This window comes from Desmodus rotundus, chromosome 3, assembly GCF_022682495.2.
Source record: "Desmodus rotundus isolate HL8 chromosome 3, HLdesRot8A.1, whole genome shotgun sequence".
In the NCBI taxonomy this organism is placed as follows: domain Eukaryota; kingdom Metazoa; phylum Chordata; class Mammalia; order Chiroptera; family Phyllostomidae; genus Desmodus; species Desmodus rotundus.
In genome coordinates, this window is record NC_071389.1 from 201,336,834 (window position 1) to 201,357,176 (window position 20,343).

Genomic DNA, 20,343 nt, shown 5'->3' on the forward strand with positions numbered 1-20,343 from the left:
TGGGGGAGGTCTCCCCACCTCTATCCAGGCTTTCCTGCAGCTCAGGCCCTGGGGGAGACATGCACCCCCACAACCTGCCCCTACACCCCTGAGAGAGCCCTCGGGGCCCAGTCCAGGCAGCAAGGGGTCAAGTTGCCGTCACTGGACCTGTTCTACACTGTGCCCAAGCGCCCGGAACTCCAGACCCCCAAACAGCCCCGTCCACTGCCAGGGCCTGCTCAGGTCTCTTCCAGGGCCCTCCCCAGCAGACTTGGCTGCAGGTGAGCCCACCTGCGGCCTGGGGCTGGCCACGTGGCTCCCACGTGCATATGAGAGGCACCTGGCGCCATCTGGAAGCCAAGTTGGGAAGCCAGAGGCAGCCCCCCAGCCCACAGCACCGAGCCCCAAGGAGCCCGGCTGCAGTGGCCACAGCCATCCCCGCAGCACCTTCTGTGTGCAGCCTGACGATGGTCAGAGGCCGGTGGACAGGCGCCCGAAACACCCACGTGCGAGGAGTGACCTGCTTGGGGCAGCAGCCGAGTCGCAGCATCTGCTTTGCGCACATTAAGACAAATTTGTCGTTTGTCTAGGACATTCAGCTGATACAGGCCACAGCCCACAGACCCCACGTAGAAATCAGTGTGCAGAAAGCTCGTGTTCACAGGAACACGGACCAAGGCCACCGTCAGCAGTACCGGCTGAGGCACGCAGGGTCTGTCGTGGGAGAGGCCAGGGCTGCAGCCCCACCCCAGGCCCGTAAGCATCACTTAGCAACACCAAGCTTACAGTCGCTCATTCGTGTACATCCCTAGCAGTGTCATTAAAGCCACACAGGCCTCGCGTGTGCGCGTCCCACACCCCCCCACACGGCTGCAGACACAGCCCCCCCAGGGCTCCGGCCTCAGACCTCTCGCGCCACCTGCAGATGACCTATGGGTGGCAGGTGGGGCCTGGCAGGTCCAGGGGCTTTGGAGTGGGAGTCTCCCAGCAGGGCTGACATTGAGGCTCTGGGGGTGGGTCCCTGAGAAAGCTGTGGGACAGTGAGGTCACAGGACCCAGTCAGAGCAGAGAGCAGAAGTGCTGGCCACAGCCTCCCTGGAAACGGGAGACCAGCAACCGGCCCTCCCAGGCAGCCGCCCCGGGGAGGGGCCTCTGAGCTCTGCATTTTTTCCTGAATCCACAGGAAAGATCCGAGGTGAGCCCCTCGACCTTGAGAAATCACCACTTGTGTCTCACGGGCCACAGGGGGAGTCTCAGAGCACTGATGAATCTTGTAATTTGCAGCATCTCGGTATGTACCACTTTGTGAGACCACATAAAACACCCTCTGCAGAACAGCGGGGGGTTTACTGTGAAACCCAGGTCTCAGGTGTAAAGAAGCAACCACAAAACTGTGCCGCACAGAGCGGCAGCCCAGGGCTGTGGCCCCACTGCTGTCGAGTCTGTTTTTAATGAAGTGACGTACCTTTAAGGTGAGCTCCTGGCTCGGCTCCTCTCCTGTGGCCTAGAAGGGAGGTCCCACACCCCCTGAAGCGACTGCGGGTGGCCTCCCAGGGCTCCCCACCCAGACAGCACCGAGGCCCCTGCCTTCCAGAAGGGCACTGGGCCCCTAGAACCCCCCAGGACGACCCGGCCCAGACCCACCCAGGGCCCAGGACCCTGGTGAAGGCTGGGTGCCCCAGCACTGCCCACAACCCAGAGCCGAAGGTGACCGACCCCCAACACAGGTGTCAGCACCCTCAACCACCCTGTAAGGGAAAGCAACCCACAGCATCCACGAAATGCCTCGGGTCAGCCTGAGCCGGGGGTCAGATGGGAGACACCGCGTGGGTGAGAGCGAAGAGCAGAGGGACGTGCCCCCCCCCCCCCCCCCGCCAGGCCCACACAGGGCAGTTTCCCCAGACAACAGTCCCTCCCTAGACCAGCTACCCAGCTGCTCGCCTGGAGCCCCGATGGGACACCCAGGCCAGCCCCTGCAGCCTGCCCCAGGCCTGGTGCCTCAGAGGCAAGATTCAGCCCCAGCTGATGCCACCAAAAAAGCTCAAAGCATCACCATCCACTCGTGGAGACCCCATGACAAGGCCTTCCTGTGGAGAGGGCGCACCTGCCGCAGCCCCGGCTCTGAGCACAGCCGCGGCTCGCCCACCAGCAGGCCTACGGGAGGGGCCACAGCGGGGAGAAAGCGTCTGTCAGACACAGGACAAAACTATCAAAGGAAGACATTTATTTTCAAGTTTCTGTGGAGATGTTACAAACAACTGAGACTGAAAAAGAAAAAAAAAAAACATTAAAAAATCTCAAACTACCAGTTTAAAATAAAATATGATTAGCTAAAGTAATAAATAACGCCACCCCACGACAAAGTTAAGACGAAGGCGCGTCACGTGCCTCGACGAGCTGCTGGGGACAGGCTGAGACCCAGGACCTGGCCAACCCCCAGGTGGCCCGCTGGTCCGCACTTGGGATATAGGAATGAAATGGCCACACCGTCCGAATCTTGACTTTATTTTTTAATATAAAAAATGCAATTTTGGAAACCCACCCTACCTCTTCCCCTAACATAATGCTTTACCTCTTAAAAATAAAAATAAAGTACTAATTCTATGTACATCACAGGTACCATACAAAATGTATCCAAAGTCCCTATTGCTACCAAAGTATTCTAAGTCAAAGCAAGTCACAGAGCGGCCCTCGGTGTAAACAGGAGCACGAGTTACGAGACCAAAGGACCCCGCCGGCCGTCTCCACACCCACCAACACGTCCTGCTCCAGAGCGAGCCGGGTGCTTATGTGCCTGTATAAAAATGCGTATCAATATACTTTCGCAAATTTATTTTTCATTATAAAGCAAATGAATACACTTTCTACAATAAATAATCCGCTTGGGGGCACCCCGTGGGCGGCTGGGGCGTGGGAGGCGGAGGAGACCAGGGACGGGCCCGCAGGGCACGCCGCCCGCCCGGGGTGGCGGAGTGTTTTTGGTGATTTGCAGGTGGTGTGCACGGCAGAAGTTTATTCTCCTTCCCCTTTCCACAAAGTACCATTCAAAATAATGCATTTTCTTTCTTAAAATACACATTTGTCATCGTAAATTTACATCCCATCTTATTAAATAACTGGTACTCTGTGTAAAGAGTATGATTTACAAAATTATTAAACATTCAAAAGTCTTTAAAAAAAAGCTACGGGTCAAAGAAAGTGACGCAAGCGTGCCCTCCGCCATGACCTGTCGTGAGCACAGTCACGCTAGGGAGACACGCCCGCCACTTGCAGCGCGAGACAGGGGTGGTTTCATAGAAAACTCGGAAATAAAACCTCCTCCCTCCCCAGGGAAAAAGAACGGAAGAACTACACGGAAAAGTCAGAATAAGTTAGGGTGTGGACAACATACAAACGTGTACAGCTTATCGGCACACGGACAAGGCCGGGCGGCCCCTCAGTCGATGTCGCTGAGGTCGCTGGCGGGCTCCCCGTGCACGCGGCTCAGGTGGTTCGTGGCTCGGTCAAAGGCGATCCTCACGGCCTTCCGGATGCTGGAGTTCCTCCCCTCCATCATTTTCAACTTGTCTATCGTCTCGTCGATCCCAAGGGGAACCATTTTGGACTTTGGGAGCCACTGCCTTTTTGAAAGAAAAGAGACAGCGACCGTGAGAACTGCCTGCACAGCCACTTCGTCATGCTTCCCGCCCCGACCTGACAGCTCAGACCCCTCTGGGGCCATCAGGCACTGTGGGGCCCAGGATGGCAGAGAAGTGGCCACCAAGCCACCAGCCCTGTCCAGCCTGGGGACTGCGGGGCAGGCGCACAGCCTGACCCTCCCACCGCACCTCTGCGGGGCGGCAGCTCAGGGAAGCACAAAACCAGGAGGGCCCCTCCTCTCCTCCACGACTCCCGAGGGACCACTGTGTCCAGGAGGCCCTGTCAGCGCCCCGTGCCTTTCCTGCGTGGTCACAAAGGCCAGCAGTGTGACACACAAACCCAATCCAGCCAAACATGCCAGTGCCGGCAGGGCCCACGCAACAGCCCTGCCAGGTGCGCACAGGCCTTGCCCCTCCCCCCCAAGCAGCCGCCACACCAGGCACACGGAAGCAGCTTCGGGCACACAGGGGCTACAGGGGTGGGCGTCAGGGGCCCCCTGCTGGAACCGCCCAGGGGCCTGTCCTCGGCACAGTGAGCTGTCAGCCCTGACACGTGCTGGGGGCGGGCTGCTTCTGCACGCGGCATTCCACACTCCCTGCGGCGCCGGGGTCAGGCCTGCCTGGGCCAGCGAGTGCTGGGTGGGCCATCCCAGCAGGACACGGAGAGGGGAGCCCGCCAGTCCACAGTGCCCAAGCAAGAGGGAGACAAAGCTGTCGGGGCGGAGACCTGGCCGATTCCGCACTGGTTCCCACACCCAAGGAGGCCTCACGCGCCTCGAGGTCCCCGGGAGTCGGGGTGGGAGTGCACCACCTGCACACACACTCACCAGCTTCTCTTGTTGTCGAAGAAGAGGACGAGGAACAGCTTCTCATCAGCTTTGGTCTGCATGTGCTCGCCTATCTTCAGCACGTCCAGCGGCGGGGCTGGGATGGTGACCCCGTTGTGGTGGCCAGGCACCCGGGGCATCTTGGGGTCGATGATCTGCCAAGAGAGGACACGTGTGGTCACACCTGAGCAGTGGCCCTGGCAGGAAGTCCTAGGCCCCAGCCGGAGGTGGGTTCTGGTGGAGCTCTCCCGACGCCGACACCCCGCATGCGGGTCCCTCAGCAGTAGCTCACAGGACACCCAGCTCTGGACCTGGGAGCACACAGGGCAGCGGCACCAACCCCTACTCCCCACGCGCCCAGGACTCACCAGCGCGGGGTACGAGGGGTAGCCGCTGCACTTGGCCCACACCACTTTCAAAGGCTCGAGGGCAGAGGCCGCGGCGTCCGTCGAAATCCACATGCTGTTCTGACCCACTTCTGTGAAAGGAGGAGCAAACAGAGCGCGGTGAGTCACCTGGAGGACGGCAGAGCACCTGGCGCACGTGAGGCCACCCCAGAAGGGTGCGAGTCATCCCCAGGCAGCAGCCCCCGATCCCCGAACAGGAGGGTCACAGTGCATCTACCCCTGGCCTGAGGATGGCTGAGGTCCCTGCACCCTCTCTCTCACCGTGTCACCTGCAGCCCCACCCTGGCTTCCTCACGCCCTGCCCTCGCTCAAGGGCCTCTGACCTCCAGGTTCCCAACATCTCTCACTCCTGAGCCGTGCACCTCCGCCCTCCCACCGACCTCCAAAGAAGGGCCCCAGTGCATCTCTGCAACCGACTCTCCAAATTCAAAACCACAGCCCTGGCCCCCTCACCCCTCCTCACGCTCCACCAGCAGGGAGCCTTGCCTGACTCTCAAAATATCCCTGAAGTCCATGCCCACACCCTGGCAACCAAGGTCCTCCTCGTCCCCAGCTTACTCTCCGTGCAGCCCAGGGTGCTGCCCTGGCCCCTCCTGGCTGTGCCATCCACACCTCCGCCCACATACCCAACTCAGACTCCACCCCAACTGTACAGACCTGCTGTGCCCCCCAACCCCGGGCCCCCTCTAGGTGCTGAAATCAGGGACCACCCCCCACCCCCGGGCCACTCGAAGTCTCCCAGTCAGCTGCAAATCACACTTGAGCCTGAACAAACACCAGCAGCCTCTACAGTGTCTCAGCCCAGGAACCACTTGGAGCTCAGTACTCGGCACCGAACAAGCTGCCGGACAAAGTCATCGCTCCGCCGCCATGGCCGCCCAGGGGTGGCTGCACGGACCCAACCTGCAGGCCTGTGCACCGCCCAGCACACCAGCCTCCCTCCCATTCCCTGCAGCTGGCCCTTTCCAGGAGGGAGGCCAAGGCACACCCACCAAGTCCCCCGAGGTGGAAGGATGATATGGTGTCCGTGTGGGCACCCGTGTCCCGAAGTGCTGCCTTCTGGAAGTCCTAGCCAGAGAACACAAAAAGGGGGCCCGAGCAGGCACTCACCAGCTGCGATCCTGGCCGCCTTGGCATAGTTCCCGTTCTCGATGCAGGAGATCAGCTCACTGCGGTCCTCCAGCGTGTGCCTGCGCACCAGGGCCGGCTTGCCACGGCCGCACTTGGGAGCATTAAAACTGCCGGACGAAAAGCAGAGCTGCGTCAGAGGGCAGCCCTGTCTGCAGCCCCAGAGCTGCAGTCCTGCCACGGCCCACCCGGAACAATCTGTGCCCACCAAGCTGGGGAGTGCGGGGCCCCAGGCACAAGGTGACCTCCTTGAGGCTCACCACCATTTCCACAAAGGCAAGCCTTTGTGAGAAAAAAAAATTACAAATTATACATTTAAAAGTTATATTCTCATGTAGTAATTTCCTATTTCTAGTTAAGTTCCACAAAACAGGTGACCATGTAACACCACCCCACCCCACCCCGCAGGCACGAGGACCAGGTGCCCACCTGGCTCCACACAGCGGACTGCTGCTGGAGGAGATGCTGGACTCGGAGGCACAACGACGCCGTGGCGTGGCTTTCCTCCCGGGGCCACCGCCCAGCTCCTGCTCACTCCTTACGCCCCCAAAGCCGTTGGTGAGACCTGCAACAGACACCAGCACCTGAGCTCTGCCACCAAGGCCGGCAGCTCGAGCACAGCATCTCCTCGGAACTGGAACCTGCTGTGCAGCTCGTGTACACGGTCCCACGGCACCTTGGGTCTCTCACCCCAAGCCCCCGGTACCCAGCACAGCACTCCCAATGCAGGAGACACAGCGACTGTGCAAGGAAATGAAGGCAACAAGTCATCATAAAGCTCAAATCAAACTAGTTCAGAGAACACCGGTGTCCAGGAGGGGTGCTTCTTAGAACCTCAAGGCTTAAATAGTCTCCACAAAGGCAAAGAAAGGGTATTAGTTACTCATTCCCAGAGGGACAGAACCGCACATGCCCATCCAGTGCACGCTGGAGACGAGCCACGTCTGGACGAGGCCCCTCACCAAGGAGCGAGACCACCAAGAGTGGCTTCACACAGCGGAGCTTCAAATGGGAACAGAAAGTCTAAAAAAATCTCCTTTCAAAAGGAAAGGATTAACAAGAACTTCAAAAACATTTTGAAACACTTTGAAACACTTTAAAACAGACCACAGGTGTTGGCCCACCCCCGTGGGGACTGCGGGCTAGGCCGGCACCACACCCCCAGAGGCTGATGTCCCTCCGGAAGTCAAGGCTTCACTCAAAGCCAATCTCAGAACCAAACCCCTGACCAGCCTCCCCAGAGCCGGCCTGGCGTCAGCGAACATGAGCAGCACCTGGCCAAGCCCCAGCCTCCAGCCACCAACACCAGGCCCGGATGAAACGGGGCAGGACCCTCCCACACTCACCATGTCCACCACCGGGGCCCAGCCCAGCTCCCTCCCATGCAACACCTGAAGGACTGGGCCTATTTTTCTTTTTTTTCCAAAAAAGAATCCCATTCTCCGTGCTTAAAAAGTTAAAAATCCATTTTTTAAAAGTGTCACGAAGCGGGTGGTCAGATTACAAGCCACCATGCCCAACTGCCGGGCAGACCCCACGTGCACACGCGCTCAAGGGCTGTGCAGCCCGGGGCCGAGCGACCCTCTCATCACCACTGTCCCAACCGCCTGTGCTCAGTGTCGTTCTCACCATATCTCAAGCCTTGTCACTGTTGTCTCATCATCACGGTGATCTGTGATCAGTGACCTTGGTTGACGTTACTACTGTAATTGCTTTGGGGAGCCACAAACTGCACCCACAGAAGACGACGAACTTGGGGGGTAAATGTTATGTGTTCTCACTGCCCCACTGACCAGCCGTGCCCCCGTCTCTCTCCCTCACCTCGGGCCTCGCCATCCCGAGACACAACAGGATTGAAACCGGGCCAACGAATGACCCCACCTCGGCCTCCAGTGGTCAAGTGAAAGGAAGGGTCACATGTTTCTCACTTTAAATCAAAAGCTAGGAACGATTGGTTCGGTGAGGAAGGCGTGTGGAAAGCCGAGATAAGACAAAAGCTGGGCCTCTTGCACCAAACGGTTAGCCAAGTCGTGAAAGCCAAGGAAAGGTTCTTGAAGGAAACTAAAAGTGCTACTCCAGTGACCGCACGTGTGATCAGAAAGAGAAACAGCCGTATTGCTGGCAGGGAGGAAGTTTTGGTGGTCTGGGCAGGTGATCAAGCCAGATATAACATTCCCTTGAGCCAGAGCCCACTCCAGAGCAAGGCCCCACTCTCCTCAATTCTGTGAAGGCGGAGAGGTGAGGAGACCGTGGGAGAAACGTCTGAAGCTGGCGGAGGCGGGCTGATGAGGCTCAAGGAGAGAAGCTGTCTCTGCAACCGGGCGAGGCAGCGAGGGCCGAGCTGGAAGCCACAGCAGGTGTTCAGCAGGTCCACTGAGATGCTGATGAAGGCAGCTACGCTCCTTGCTCCTCAACCGACTTCTCAACAGCCTCGCACCGGAAGGAGTCACCGCCCAGGACTTTCAAAGCTGGAGCAGAGAAGTCCCCGCTGGCTTCACAGCATCAGGGACAGGCTGGCTCTCTTGCGAGGGGCTCGTGCAGCTGTGACTTTAACTTGAAGCCAGTGCTCGCTTACCACCCAAAAATCCTCGGGCTCTAGGAATGCGCTCGTGCGCTCTGCCTGTGGGCCGCAGATGGACACCAAAGCCTGGGTGACAGCTCACCTGGGCACAGGACGATCTGCCGAATGACGGAAGCCCACGGTGCAGACCGCTGCTCGGAAGACAGGGCTCTTCCCACATCTTACGCTCACTGACCGTGCACCTGGTCACCCAAGAGCTCTCCGATGGAGATGGGCAAGATGAATGTTGTTTTCATGCCTTTCTGTAGCTCTTGCACCATGGACTCATTTTGACTTTCAAGTCTTATTATTTAAGAAATTTTAAAAAATAAAGAAAAGAAATACATTTTGTCTAAACCTTAGCTGCCGTAGTGATTCCTCTGATGGATCAGGGCAAAATCAGTTGAAAAGGACTCACCATTCGAGATGCCATTAAGAACATTAGTGATTCATGGGAAGCGGTCAAAACGGTAACAACGGTTTGGAAGGAGGTGATTCTAACCCCCTGGGCTGGCTTTGCGGGGTCACGACTTCAGTGGGGAGTAACTCAGGGTGCGGTGAGGACAGCAGGAGCGCTAGAGCTGGAAGCGGTGCCTGAAGATGGGACTGAGTCGCTCCGCTCTCATGCTCCTGACGGAACTGAAAGGATGAGGAGGTGCTTACGGGTGAGCAGAAAGTGGCTGCTCGAGATGGAATCTACTCCTGGTGGAGATGCTGTGACGACGGTGAAGTGACATCAAAGGATTCAGAACATTGCACAAGTGCAGGTGACAGGGCAGCAGCGGGGTGTGAGGACTGGCGAGAAGTTCTGGGGCTAATGCACATGCTGCAGAGAAACTGTCCCTGAAAGGAGGAGTCAGCTGACATGCAAAAGTCACCGCTGTCTCACTTTAAGAACGGCACAGCAACCCCCTTCAGCAACCACCCTGACCAGCAGCGACCAACCACAACGAGACACGGTCCTTCACCAGCCGGAAGATGACAGCTTGCTCAGAGGACGGTCGGCATCTTCTTTGCGGTAAAGCATTTCTAACTAAGGCGCACACACTGCTCTCAGACATGATGCTATTAAACATTTGACGCACTGCTGTGTAGTGTAAGCACAGTCTTTCCGTGCATCGGAACGCGAAATCTTCCCGGGACGAGTTGTTGCGGGTTTGCTCTACTGTGGTGTCTGAGACCGAAGCCGGTCTCTCCGCAGCGTGCCCGCGTGCCCCTCCGTGATCTCCGTGACGGTGACTCAGGCCTTCCACAAAGGAGATGAACGGCCCCGGTGCAGCTGAGATGAGGTGCAGGAAGGACGGGAGGCTGCTGCTCACTGAGCAGACGGAAGATGAGCGTCTCCCTCCCGCAGATTCGTTAGCCGCCTCGTTCCAGCTCTGTTGCACTTAACACCACTGGCTCTACGAAAAACTCACTGCTTCTAATTTTAAAACGAACTCATTTACAAGCAGGAATGCACACTGTCAGGGTGTTATGCTCATTTTATAACCTGACATTTGTAAGCGGCTGCCAAACCATGTTGAAAACCACAGCCACGCCGATGCTCGGGACACAGCTAGCACCTCGTCATCCCCTCACCACAGAAGATCCAACTCCGGCCCCACCCCACTCCTGGGAGGAGGAGGAGGAGGAGGAGGAGGAGGAGGAGGGGGAGGAGGAGGAGGGGGAGGAGGAGGAGGAGGAGCAAAGCAAAGGGATGGCCCGCATCTCCCCTTCTGGGTCCCCTAGTGCAACAATTCTCGGGAGGGCACAGAAGGTGCTGTCGGGGCCACTGGGATCCCTAAGAGCAAAGAGACCCTCTCCTGGGTCAGCCAAGTCCCAGACGGCCCGCCCAGCCCAGACAGACAGACAGAGTGCCCAGGATGCACGACCCAGGTCTGAGAGAAGGGGCCACAGTCACGCCAGGGCACGTGCAGGCCCAGCACCAGCAAGGCTGCAAGCCCACTGCCTACGCCCTCAGAAGACCCGGATGTCACCGGACCTGAACCCAATCCAGACACACCCTGTGACGAAGTCCAGGCGTCATGGACACAAGCCACAAAGCCACTCTGTGCAGCGTCAAATGCAGGTGACGCCCGCACCCTGCATCCAACACCCCGGGACCTCCACCATGTCTTCGCTACTCCCTCCAACGGAGCTGATGACGCCTCTCCAGGCAGAGCAGAAACAGGCTGAGTATGGGCCAGAAGGTCTCTCCAAAAAAGTGACGGACAGGTCTCTCCACCCGCGACAGGTACATGGAAGCACCTGAGAAAAAAGCTCAAGCAGGGACCTGGGGGGAAAGGACGAGGAAGGGCAGCCGGCACCCCTCCCCAAACACTCCTGGACAAGGGCTGGCCAGGTGCGGCGCCCAAGCAGAGGAGAGAGGAGTCCGGGGCAAAGGAGTCAACCTGGCACCAAAACACAGAGCAAGTCCCCCACTGTGACACCCACTAGCAGATGACGCGCTTGGGGACAACACCCTAAGGCCAGGCTCCCAGGTGACACTAAGGGTTTCAGGCTGAGATGTGGGGAGGCCTCACCCTACACAATGGGAGGAGCACACTTCCCTCCTGTCTTTCTGAGAACACAGAGGACACACGGCAGGGCGGCCAGCCATCCACATGCAGGTTTCCACACACCACCTGTGAAATGTCATGGCCACTGCCACGTTCCCCCACCGGGCTCCCTGTGCCCACCAGCCGCTGCTCAGAGACCCTGCGAGGATGCGAACGTCTGACACCTGGCCGGGCAGGTCTGGAGGTCTGCAGAGAGGTGGGCTGGGTGCTACCCAGAGCAGCAGACGTCCCTCAGCCAGGGGCACAGTGTCAGCAACTACCTCAGCAGGAGGGACGCTTTGAGCTCTGCAAGTCAGGTCAGGGCGCTATGAGAGTAAGACAGGGTGGCTCTCGCAAACAGGCCCACAGCCTCCAGCAAGTGAGCTGCACTTCCCCCCAGAGCACCCGAGACTGTCCACGCCCAGGTCCACTGAGGGTCACGAGGACTTCTTTAGGAGAGAGAAGCATAGGCAAGACCTCCTCTGCCCCCAAAGGCCTGACCAAGCTGAGGCCACCCTGGCTGGGCTCTCCTGCTGCCCCCAGGCCTTCCCAGGGCTCACTGCGTGCCCAAGGAGGGACTCTTCAAAGAGAACTCGCCAAGGCTCGGCACCGAGGCTCAGCCTCCAATCTGAATGGCCCGCATGGCCAGGTGGCGCAAAGCCTCCCAGGTGTGGCAGCCGAGGTCCACACCCACGACACCATCACAAGTCCTTGAAGAACCTTCTGGGTGGCAGCCAGTGAGAGGCAAAGTCAAGAGTGGGCTGCGGTCACTGCCGCCCACCCCAGGCCACGTGGTGTGCACAAGCGCTCCCCCTGGGCGGCCACACGGCTCCCCCAGAACCCGTCGGCAGGGCGTCGGCTTCAGAAGCCAGCGGGCACGGCGACCACACTCGGCCTCCCGGAGCAGTGGAGCGAGTCCGTCGTCCGTCCCCCGCTTCCACGTGCACTCTCAGCGAGAGAATGGCATTTTGTACATGGGCTTCAGCATTTCCATGAAAACCCCAAACGCAGGACTAGGACGCCACCCGCCCTGCTTGTGTCCGGACCGCTCCCAAGGCACCGGGGCAGCAGGAAGCGCACGCGTTAGCAGCGCTAAGCGTGGTGACCAGAGGAACAGACCTGCCCCTGTTGCCACCCCTCGGGGACGGCCGGGGAAAGAGGAGAGAGAACGGAACAGGGAGGGAGATGAGGAGGACCCCGGGGTGCAGATGCTGATAGCTGAGGGTCTCCTGTGTCGTGTGGAGCACGTGGGTGTGTCCGGCCCAGTCCTGCGCCGGCCATGCCAGCCGAGGGCACCTTCAGTGAGTCCTCTGGGGATGCAAGAGATGCTCTGAGCCACTCGACTGACTGAGGCTCTTGCCTGTCCACAGGGAGGGCCACGGCAGCATCCCAGCCAGCTGAGCTGGTGCCAGACAGTTCCTCCTGGGGCATCTGGCTCTGACTTACAGAGGGAACAGGTCTCCATGGGCTGGTTTTGGCTTGGAGGGTGGCCAGACTGATGCTTCCAACGTCATCCAAAGAATTACGTGAAACACGAGGCGCAGCAATCTGTGTCCCAAAGCGGCCACTTGGCAGAGCTCCGATCCCAGTCAAGCAGAGAAAACAATTAGGGTCCAAAGACTGACCTACCAGCAAGTTAGCAGTTAGAATGAGACCCCGGAGAACAGCAAAAACGCCATTGAGTCTGACTGAGGACATCGCAGACCAGCCTCTGCCTGGAGCAGCCGAGGACATGGAGCAGGCCCTCTCGCCCTCCGTGCCTCACGCACACCCCACCTCGCGCACAGCGAGCACCACGTGGCAAGAACCGCAGGAGGAGACAAGGAGCACAGAAGCTCTGGCCTGACGGCTCTTCGCTGGAAGCACGAGCGGTCACAGAAGAAAGAGGCTGGGACACAGTGCAGCTCTGCGGACGTGACCCTGGACTCCGTCAGGTACACTAGCCCCCTTGAGGTCGAGAAGCAGCACACGCCTCCCCGCGGGCGCTTCCGATGGAGCCCACAGGGCCGGTGTCTCCGAATGAGCACGCGTTTTACTCTAACTTGGAAATCCTGCAGCACGTGGTGGAAACCAGAGACTCCCACAAGGCAGGCGAGCACGCAGACCAAGTGTGGGGGACGATCGAGAGCCCAGAGCGTTTCAAGTCCAGACTGCGAGGCTGCAGCTCGGAGCAAGAGATCCAGGTGTGCAGAGCCGCGGCCCGGGTGGGGCGGGGCCAGACATGGGCGGGTGGGCCACGCGCTACCGAGGCTCCCAGCCACACGGAGCGCGCAGCCTCATCCTGCGTCCACTGACTCTACTGCCACTCTGGAACAAGAAAGCAGAGACCTGCGTTTCAGTCAAGGTCACAGGACGCAGACGCTCCTCCAAGGCCCACCGTCGTCATGTGCGAAGCCCTCCACTCAGAAGCGGAAGAGCAGGAGGAGGGGGACATGTCATTTTCTACTGGGGACATCAAGAGCTCCCTGTAAGCCATGCCCGCCAGGCTGGCGGGACCTCACCAACAGCCAGAGGTTCAAGCAGAACCCGAAGGGTCAGGTGACGGCCACTGTGGGGCCACCAGCTTCTCAACAGGGCACCTGACCGCCAGTGCCCTGCACCGGTGCTGCAGGCAGAGGTCGGAGGCCCTGGCATGGGGAGGATGGCCCAGACCCGGGAGCCGTCAGCCAGGGCCTCCCCCAAGTGCTGACTGCGAGGATGACGCAGAGCACGCAGAGCGAGCTGCACTCAACGTCCTGAGAAAGGCCTCGGCGCAGTGAGCTCCACGCACACCTCTCCCGCGTCCTGTGAAACACAGAAGGGGCGCCGTCACTCAGAAAAGCTCAGCGGTCCTAACAAATTCAAGAACTCCAACTTGATCTCCACCCATCAAATACAAGAGGACATGGGAAGACGTCTATGAATCAGTCACGTGCGTGAAGTTTCCCACACATTAAAGTGAACTTCACACGAAGTCACTCTGGCAACGAGAAGAACGAGTGGTGTGCCCAGCTTGAGCACCCCCCAGCCCTGTCCCGGCGCGAGACGACACAGGCGTGCTCGCTGCTGCACAGCCTCACAGCCTCACAGCCTCACGGCTGGACTGGGAGCGGCCTGCCAGCAGGGCAGCCACGTGGAAGGACACTTCTTGTCGGGGTATAACGGATGCACCAGTAGGCAACACGGAACTGGCTCTGGTCCAAGACGAGAGCCCACGGGACAGACACATTCCAACAGACCTCCAGGCGGACGGTAGGCCCACGGCCTCGGCAACACAGACGTCCTTGCATGTGCCCGGAGGCCGTGGGCGGGGCTGCAGAGGGGCTCGGGCGCCCCTGTCCAGCTCGGCCCCTGGGACCCCGTGGAAACACTGTCAGGCAAAGGCACGGGTGGGGACGTCATGGTCACTTACTAAACTAGCTCAGGTTATAACAGCTCACTAGTAGACGAGGAGCATTTCCCAGCGCTACTTCAGCAGGAAATAGGAACTCGTGTACCGACAAAGCTACACGGAGCGGCGACAGAGCCTCAGAAGGTCCTTGAACCAGCTGCACAAGGGCGACAATTCGGCCCAGCACAGCCCGCTTTCCGAGGGCCCAGGGCCTACGCCCTCCCCTCAGACAAAGGACACCCCCGGCACGCCACAGGCTAGAGCCACTTGGCGTCACCCCGACGCAAGTCCCTCCAGTGGGCCCCGAGAGCCAGGCCCAGCCTGTCCTGCGCCACCCGAGTGTCGTCTGCCTGCACACCACACGCAAAACGAGCAACTCCAGAGGCCCTCCGCCGGTGCACGGAATCAGGGTGGGGGTGGGGGGGAGGACCAGCAGGACCGCCCATGCCACATCCGCCGCGGCCGTGGCAACGCCAAGATGGCACCCCTCAGACCCGCCAGTTAGGGCTTTTGAAACAAACTGTAGCGACGTCTCATCTGGAAGTCAAGCACACTGTGGACAGTGAGCCGCGACAACGCCGCTGGGCGGCACGCTCGACGACCGTGCCCCCGACCCCGGAGGAGAGAAGGGCGCGCCGAGGGCACCGCGGCATTTACCTGTGTCCAGGCGCTTTCCCGGGGACCCCTCCTCCACCTCGGAGTCGCCGCAGGTGCTCCGCGACCTTTTTCTCGGCTGCAGAAGAGTCTCCAACCTCGGAAGGACTACAGACAAAAAGGTTTTGGTCCCTAGCTGAGGAGAAGTTGGCTGGGTTTCAGTGTTCTTGGCAGACTTTGGGGGGCTTACACTTTTCGATTTGCAGAAGAGAACAGAAGTGCGTCTGTTTACATCGCTTGCTGGCTCCGCCACCGCGGAGGCCGCCGCCGCCGGCGCATCGCCACTGCGGGCGAGGGAGGGCTCTGCCGGGTGTCCGAGCAGCAGTGCGCTCTCAGAGCAAGTGCTACGCGACTCATTACCAAATGTGACTCTTTTGGGTAGTTTACTCTGCTCTGGGTTGAGCTCTACTGGTCTGAGGGTTGGTGGTTCTGAATTAGTCTCCGAGTTTGAAGGAAGAGGTAATGCATCTGATGGTTCAAGTTTAGGGGGAGATTTATCTCCTGAAAAAATTATAAATAAAGTGATTTTTGAAAACTGGTCATTATAAAGTCTACTATAAAACTTACTATAAATGTGAACTGCACCGAATACGAACTCAGTTAAGGAAACAAGCATCACACACAACTGTCTGCAGGCGCTGAGGGCCGTCGCGTCTCAGCGCGTGGCCCCCCAACCCCACAGGCTGGGGGGCCCGGGTCTTGGCAATTGACTGGGAAGGCGGCCCACGTTCGCCAGCATTAGACACGTCACTCGAGGGCATGACAGCTGCGGCAGCCCACGGTTCACTTACCTTGAAGAAGGAAAACCAGTGCACCCACCTAAGGCTCTAACCGGGCGTCCCCACAGCTCCTGGCCGGGGCCAGAGCTTAGCACACAGAAGCGACACCGACACCTCACTTCTGACCAGGGCCTCCTAAGTCGGTGCCAAAATCAGGCCGTGGCTGGGGACGGTTTATACGGAAAGCAGGAGAAGCCACCCGCTCAATTTTCAGAACACACTACTTTCTCCACCACATTCCGAAATGCTACAACTTAAGTTCTTTTTAATCTGACTTTAACAATAAATGCAGCCTTTGGACGAAGACTATTTTAACCTCTTTTTAAGGGGCTTTTAAAATTTCTAACATAAAAACGCCACGGAGCAGAGCTCCAGCCGTCACCCTGGAGGGGAGGCCCCACGGGGGCAGGCGGGCTGGATGGCCACTCGGCTTCTTTCGGAGCAAGACTGACTGGCTGCGGCACATGTGGGCTACAGCCAACAGTAACCGTCCGAATGACCCTGAGTGGTATTTGTTATCCAGGTAGTTTCCACAGTATTAAACCTGCAAACTCCCCAAACCACTTGAAAGGTGTCAAGTTAACACCTGAACCCCAAGTTCACTGTGAAAACGAAAAGCTGCACAACCTGTCGGTCCACATGGGCAGGGGACTCCCAACTGTGGGGGCACTGCGGACTCTCCACAACAGCCAGGCTCGGGCTTCTGCCCTCAGGCGCCACTCCAAGACTGTCAGGGCGGCACAGACAGCTAGGGGCAAGGGCCACCCAGCCGAGCGCCATCACAGGAGACACCACTCCTCCAATGCACAGGCTGCCGGGGCACCCTGGCCCACCTGACCGGACACTAGGGGACGCCAACAAAGCGTGCCGAACCACGAGCCACACTGACATGTTGACTGGGGACAACACTCTTCCCACTGCTGTTTAAAGTCACTAACAAATGTAAGGAGTGTTTACGAAGCACCCGGAACACCGTGCACACAGACGTGAGGGGCGTGAAGCGGTCCTGCTGAGAGCGTCCTCCTGCCCACACACCCCTGGCCCTGACGCACCCCACGGGTGGCAGCTCGGCTGCGGCCTCTTCTCCCTTCGGCAGCAGACCCTCAGCCATCAGCTCTGGCTCCTTTTCCTCCCTCCAGCCTGGTCCTCATGGCCCCCACTGAACACTCGTCCTGACCTCTCCACAAGTGCCCATCACAGCACCTGCAGAGGTCCACCCTGGTCCTGGCCAGGTGGCCTGCAGAGCCCCTCCTGCCCGAGTGGCTGCTCTTTCCGGCTGGGTTCTCCCACCACACAGCCAGGCCCCTCACTGGCCCCCTCCAGCCCGCCCCCTTACTCAAAGGCCAACCTCAGCCCCAGGGCCCAGCAGGTGCCCATGTGCCTGCCCGTGCACAGAAGGCCCCGGACCGCCACAGTCCCACCCTCTCCCACTCGCACACTCAGTCCACTCCTGCCCTCACAGGAGCCCCACCCCAGACACACAGGGACCTCACCGGGGGGCATTCTGGCTCCTCCTTGAAGCTGCAGGCTCAGCCCCTGTCCCTGCTCTGCAGGCACGGCGCCCACCCATGGGGCAGCTCACACGGACTTCCAAGGCACTAAGGGGGTGGGCCAGTGAAGGACCACAGTCAAGCAGAGGCCGCTCCAGTGACCCAGCACGAGGCCCACGCAGCCCCACGTGCCTGGCGAAGCCCATGGCTACACCACTGGGCCCAGTCGCCCCGCCCGCCAACAGAGAGGGTGCCCTGCCGCACCGTGAGTGGAAACCTCACTGGACCTTCACACACGAGTTACAAAGTCTGCTGTGTGCAAAACACTACATGCAATTGAACTGTGCGAGAAGCTACAGCTCGATGAGCTTCTAGAATAAACTCTGCAACTTCAAGTTACAAATATAAAAATCAGCATCCAAAGTTCCACCCCCCAGAACATGTCACATCCACAGGATGGCCGCAAGGCCTCGCCCTGGGGCGCCTGGTCCACAGCGACTGCTCTCGGGACTCAGCGGCTATTCCGGGTGCTCACACGTGTGCAGCCACAGCTGGACAACCCTTCACACACCTGCTCGCCAATCACACCCATTGACACCACGCCCCTACCCCCACCCCAGGCGCTCGCACCTCCCCCAGCGTGGGAGTCCTCAAGCACAACCACAGCAGGGCCCTCGCCCACGCTGGCAGAGCTCAGAAAGCAGGACCCAGCGCGTCCTGTCGGCTGCGCTGAAAAAGCAGGCCCCCAGGAGGCTCCAGTCAGTCCTGGGGATGACTCAGCCCTGAAACAGCGAGGCGGGCCCCAAACACGACCTCCAACCCCAACAACCGAGAGCAAGAGCCCCTCAGGGGACTCGGTGATGACACCCTTGCCCTGCAGCCCTCAGCTTTCTGTTCTCCCGAAGGCGCTTGTCTTTGTTGTTTGGCACCCGGCCAGCCAAAGGACCCAAACTCCGGGAAGCAGGCGAAGTCAGACCTCTAGACGAGCTGCTGGCCGCACACAGGGCTCCCCCTGGACGTGAGTGCTGTGGCGTGCCACCTCCGGCTCCGACTGAGTCCCACCGTCATCTCGGAAAACAGCCACAAACCAGACTACGACACCGACTCAGCCCTGAGGCAGTCACACGGCCACGGAGCACTGGCCCCAGACTGCGAAGTGTGTGGCAGGGACGGGCCCGCTGCTGACCCCTCACACCCAGGGACTCAATGAGAGGAATGTCCCTGGTTACCCCAAGCCCAGGAGACCTCCCTTCCTTCAGACGAGGGTGACTCAACAGGCCTGTCACCCACCCGCAGTTCTCCTGCCCCTCGCACGGAGCCCACGCGAACGTGGGACCGCAACCACGGCGGGGCTGGGGTTGAGGAGCCTCCTGTTTCAGGGTGGTGATGACACTGCTGTCAGGAGGCCCCGTGGTTTAGAAGACTCGGCTTCCGTGCCATGGGCAGTCCCCTAAGCCCGCATTGCCACAGTGACTGTCTTCACCAGCACGTGCGGACTAAATGCAACCCCGCCCTGCCCCCGCTGGAGGTTCCCTGCTCGAGGGTGGGGACCCCCTTCCCCTGCGACTGGACTTCCACCGCTGCTTTCTCCTCTCCATTCCCCTTCCCCATCAGCTGAAAGTAGCCCGCCCTTTAGGTGGACTTGGTCGTGTTTAACAAGGGCACACCTTATGGGCAATTCCAGGCCACCTTCTGTCGCTGATTTCAGTGTGGGTGCATCCTTTAAAATGACCCCAGCGCTACAGAGAAGCAAAGGCGGCCTTTCCAGGGACCAGTCCCAACTGGGGGCCTCCACCTGGCAGTTGAGGCTGCCCGTCACTCCTCAGATGGGGACCTGATGCCAGGGAGGGAGCCCCGTGACAGAGGAACAGGGTCTCACGCCCTCTGCGGTGAGAAGACCCGGACTGCTGGGGAAGAGGAAGTGCTCAGTGAGCTACTCCAACGACGGTGGCGGCACCTGCCGCCCTTTCTCCCTCCCTCCCAGGCAGCAACGCAAAGAGCGTTGGCTTTCCTGACCGAGCGACAGCCTGGGCAGCGAGTGTGCCCTGCTGGGGCCCCACCCTGCAGGCCCTGGCATGTCTCGGGGCCCCCAGCCCCGAAGGGTGCAGCAGGCCTGACAACACAGGGCTGCTCCAGACTCCAAGGACCCACTGGGCTCGAAAGGGGGGCAGAATGGGACCCCAGATACTTCTGGCTGCCAGAGGTCCCTGTGAACAAGTGCACACGAGAACCAAACCCTCCTGGCAGGGAGGGCACTGAAAACTGAAGCTTCTTCTCTATCCTAGACCTGACTAGAAGTTACGAAGTTTCTTCTGTTCTGGAACCAACTACAATTTGTATCAGCCAAAGGAGAAGCGCTAGAGCCTGCACCTCACACTATGGGAACCTAAATCGACACAGAGCAAAACTGAAAACCAGGCCTAAGAGGAGGGAAAGGCTGCATAACCCTTCCTAGGTGCACGCACAGGAGGTCGTGTCCAAAGAGAAAACCTCCAGGGCTCTCGTTCTCACGCTCCAGGACACGGGAGTCGCGACCCACAGGCATCGCGTGGAACTCAGAGGAACTAAACAGTCACAGCCACACTCACTTGGGAGCGGGTGGACTGTGGCACCCTACAAAGGACAGACATCCACATGACCGTGACCGGGACACCACAGACCACCCACAGCAGGTAAAACGTTTTTTAAGAAGCTGCAAAAGTTTGTATGTATGTTGTTGTTTAAAAACTCAAAGATTCTAAACGCAAATGCTATTGGTTGTGGCAGGGAGTCTTATTCCACGTTTTACTGGGTTGTCCAAAAAGTTCATTTGGCTTTTCCCCTAAGATGGCTCTAATAATTGTATTGTAACAGCTGTCATATCAGTGTGCATTTAAAAAAAATTCATCAAAATTGGTTAATTTTTGTGTAGCCACTGTAATTTGGAAGGACACACAAAACATTTTCAGCATATTATGCTTTGTTGTTTCAA

General features: G+C 59.1%; 1 protein-coding gene across 5 annotated transcripts in view; it reads right to left on the reverse strand.

Annotated features, from left to right (window-relative positions):
• Positions 1-2,186: 2,186 nt before the first annotated feature.
• Positions 2,187-20,343, reverse strand: part of BRD1 (bromodomain containing 1) — a 46,038-nt gene continuing 27,881 nt past the window's right edge. For 3 of the 5 annotated variants that reach the window (XM_053919796.1, XM_053919798.1, XM_053919797.2), the window contains exons 8-13: positions 15,107-15,604; positions 6,409-6,544; positions 5,962-6,089; positions 4,813-4,922; positions 4,445-4,599; positions 2,187-3,599 (exon numbers count right to left, since the gene is read on the reverse strand). In XM_053919796.1, coding sequence (XP_053775771.1) covers positions 3,416-3,599; positions 4,445-4,599; positions 4,813-4,922; positions 5,962-6,089; positions 6,409-6,544; positions 15,107-15,604 — 1,211 coding nt within the window. In that variant the 3' untranslated portion in view covers positions 2,187-3,415. The remainder of the gene's footprint in view (positions 3,600-4,444; positions 4,600-4,812; positions 4,923-5,961; positions 6,090-6,408; positions 6,545-15,106; positions 15,605-20,343) is intronic. The other 2 variants (XM_053919799.1, XM_053919800.1) reach the window with 2 other exon arrangements.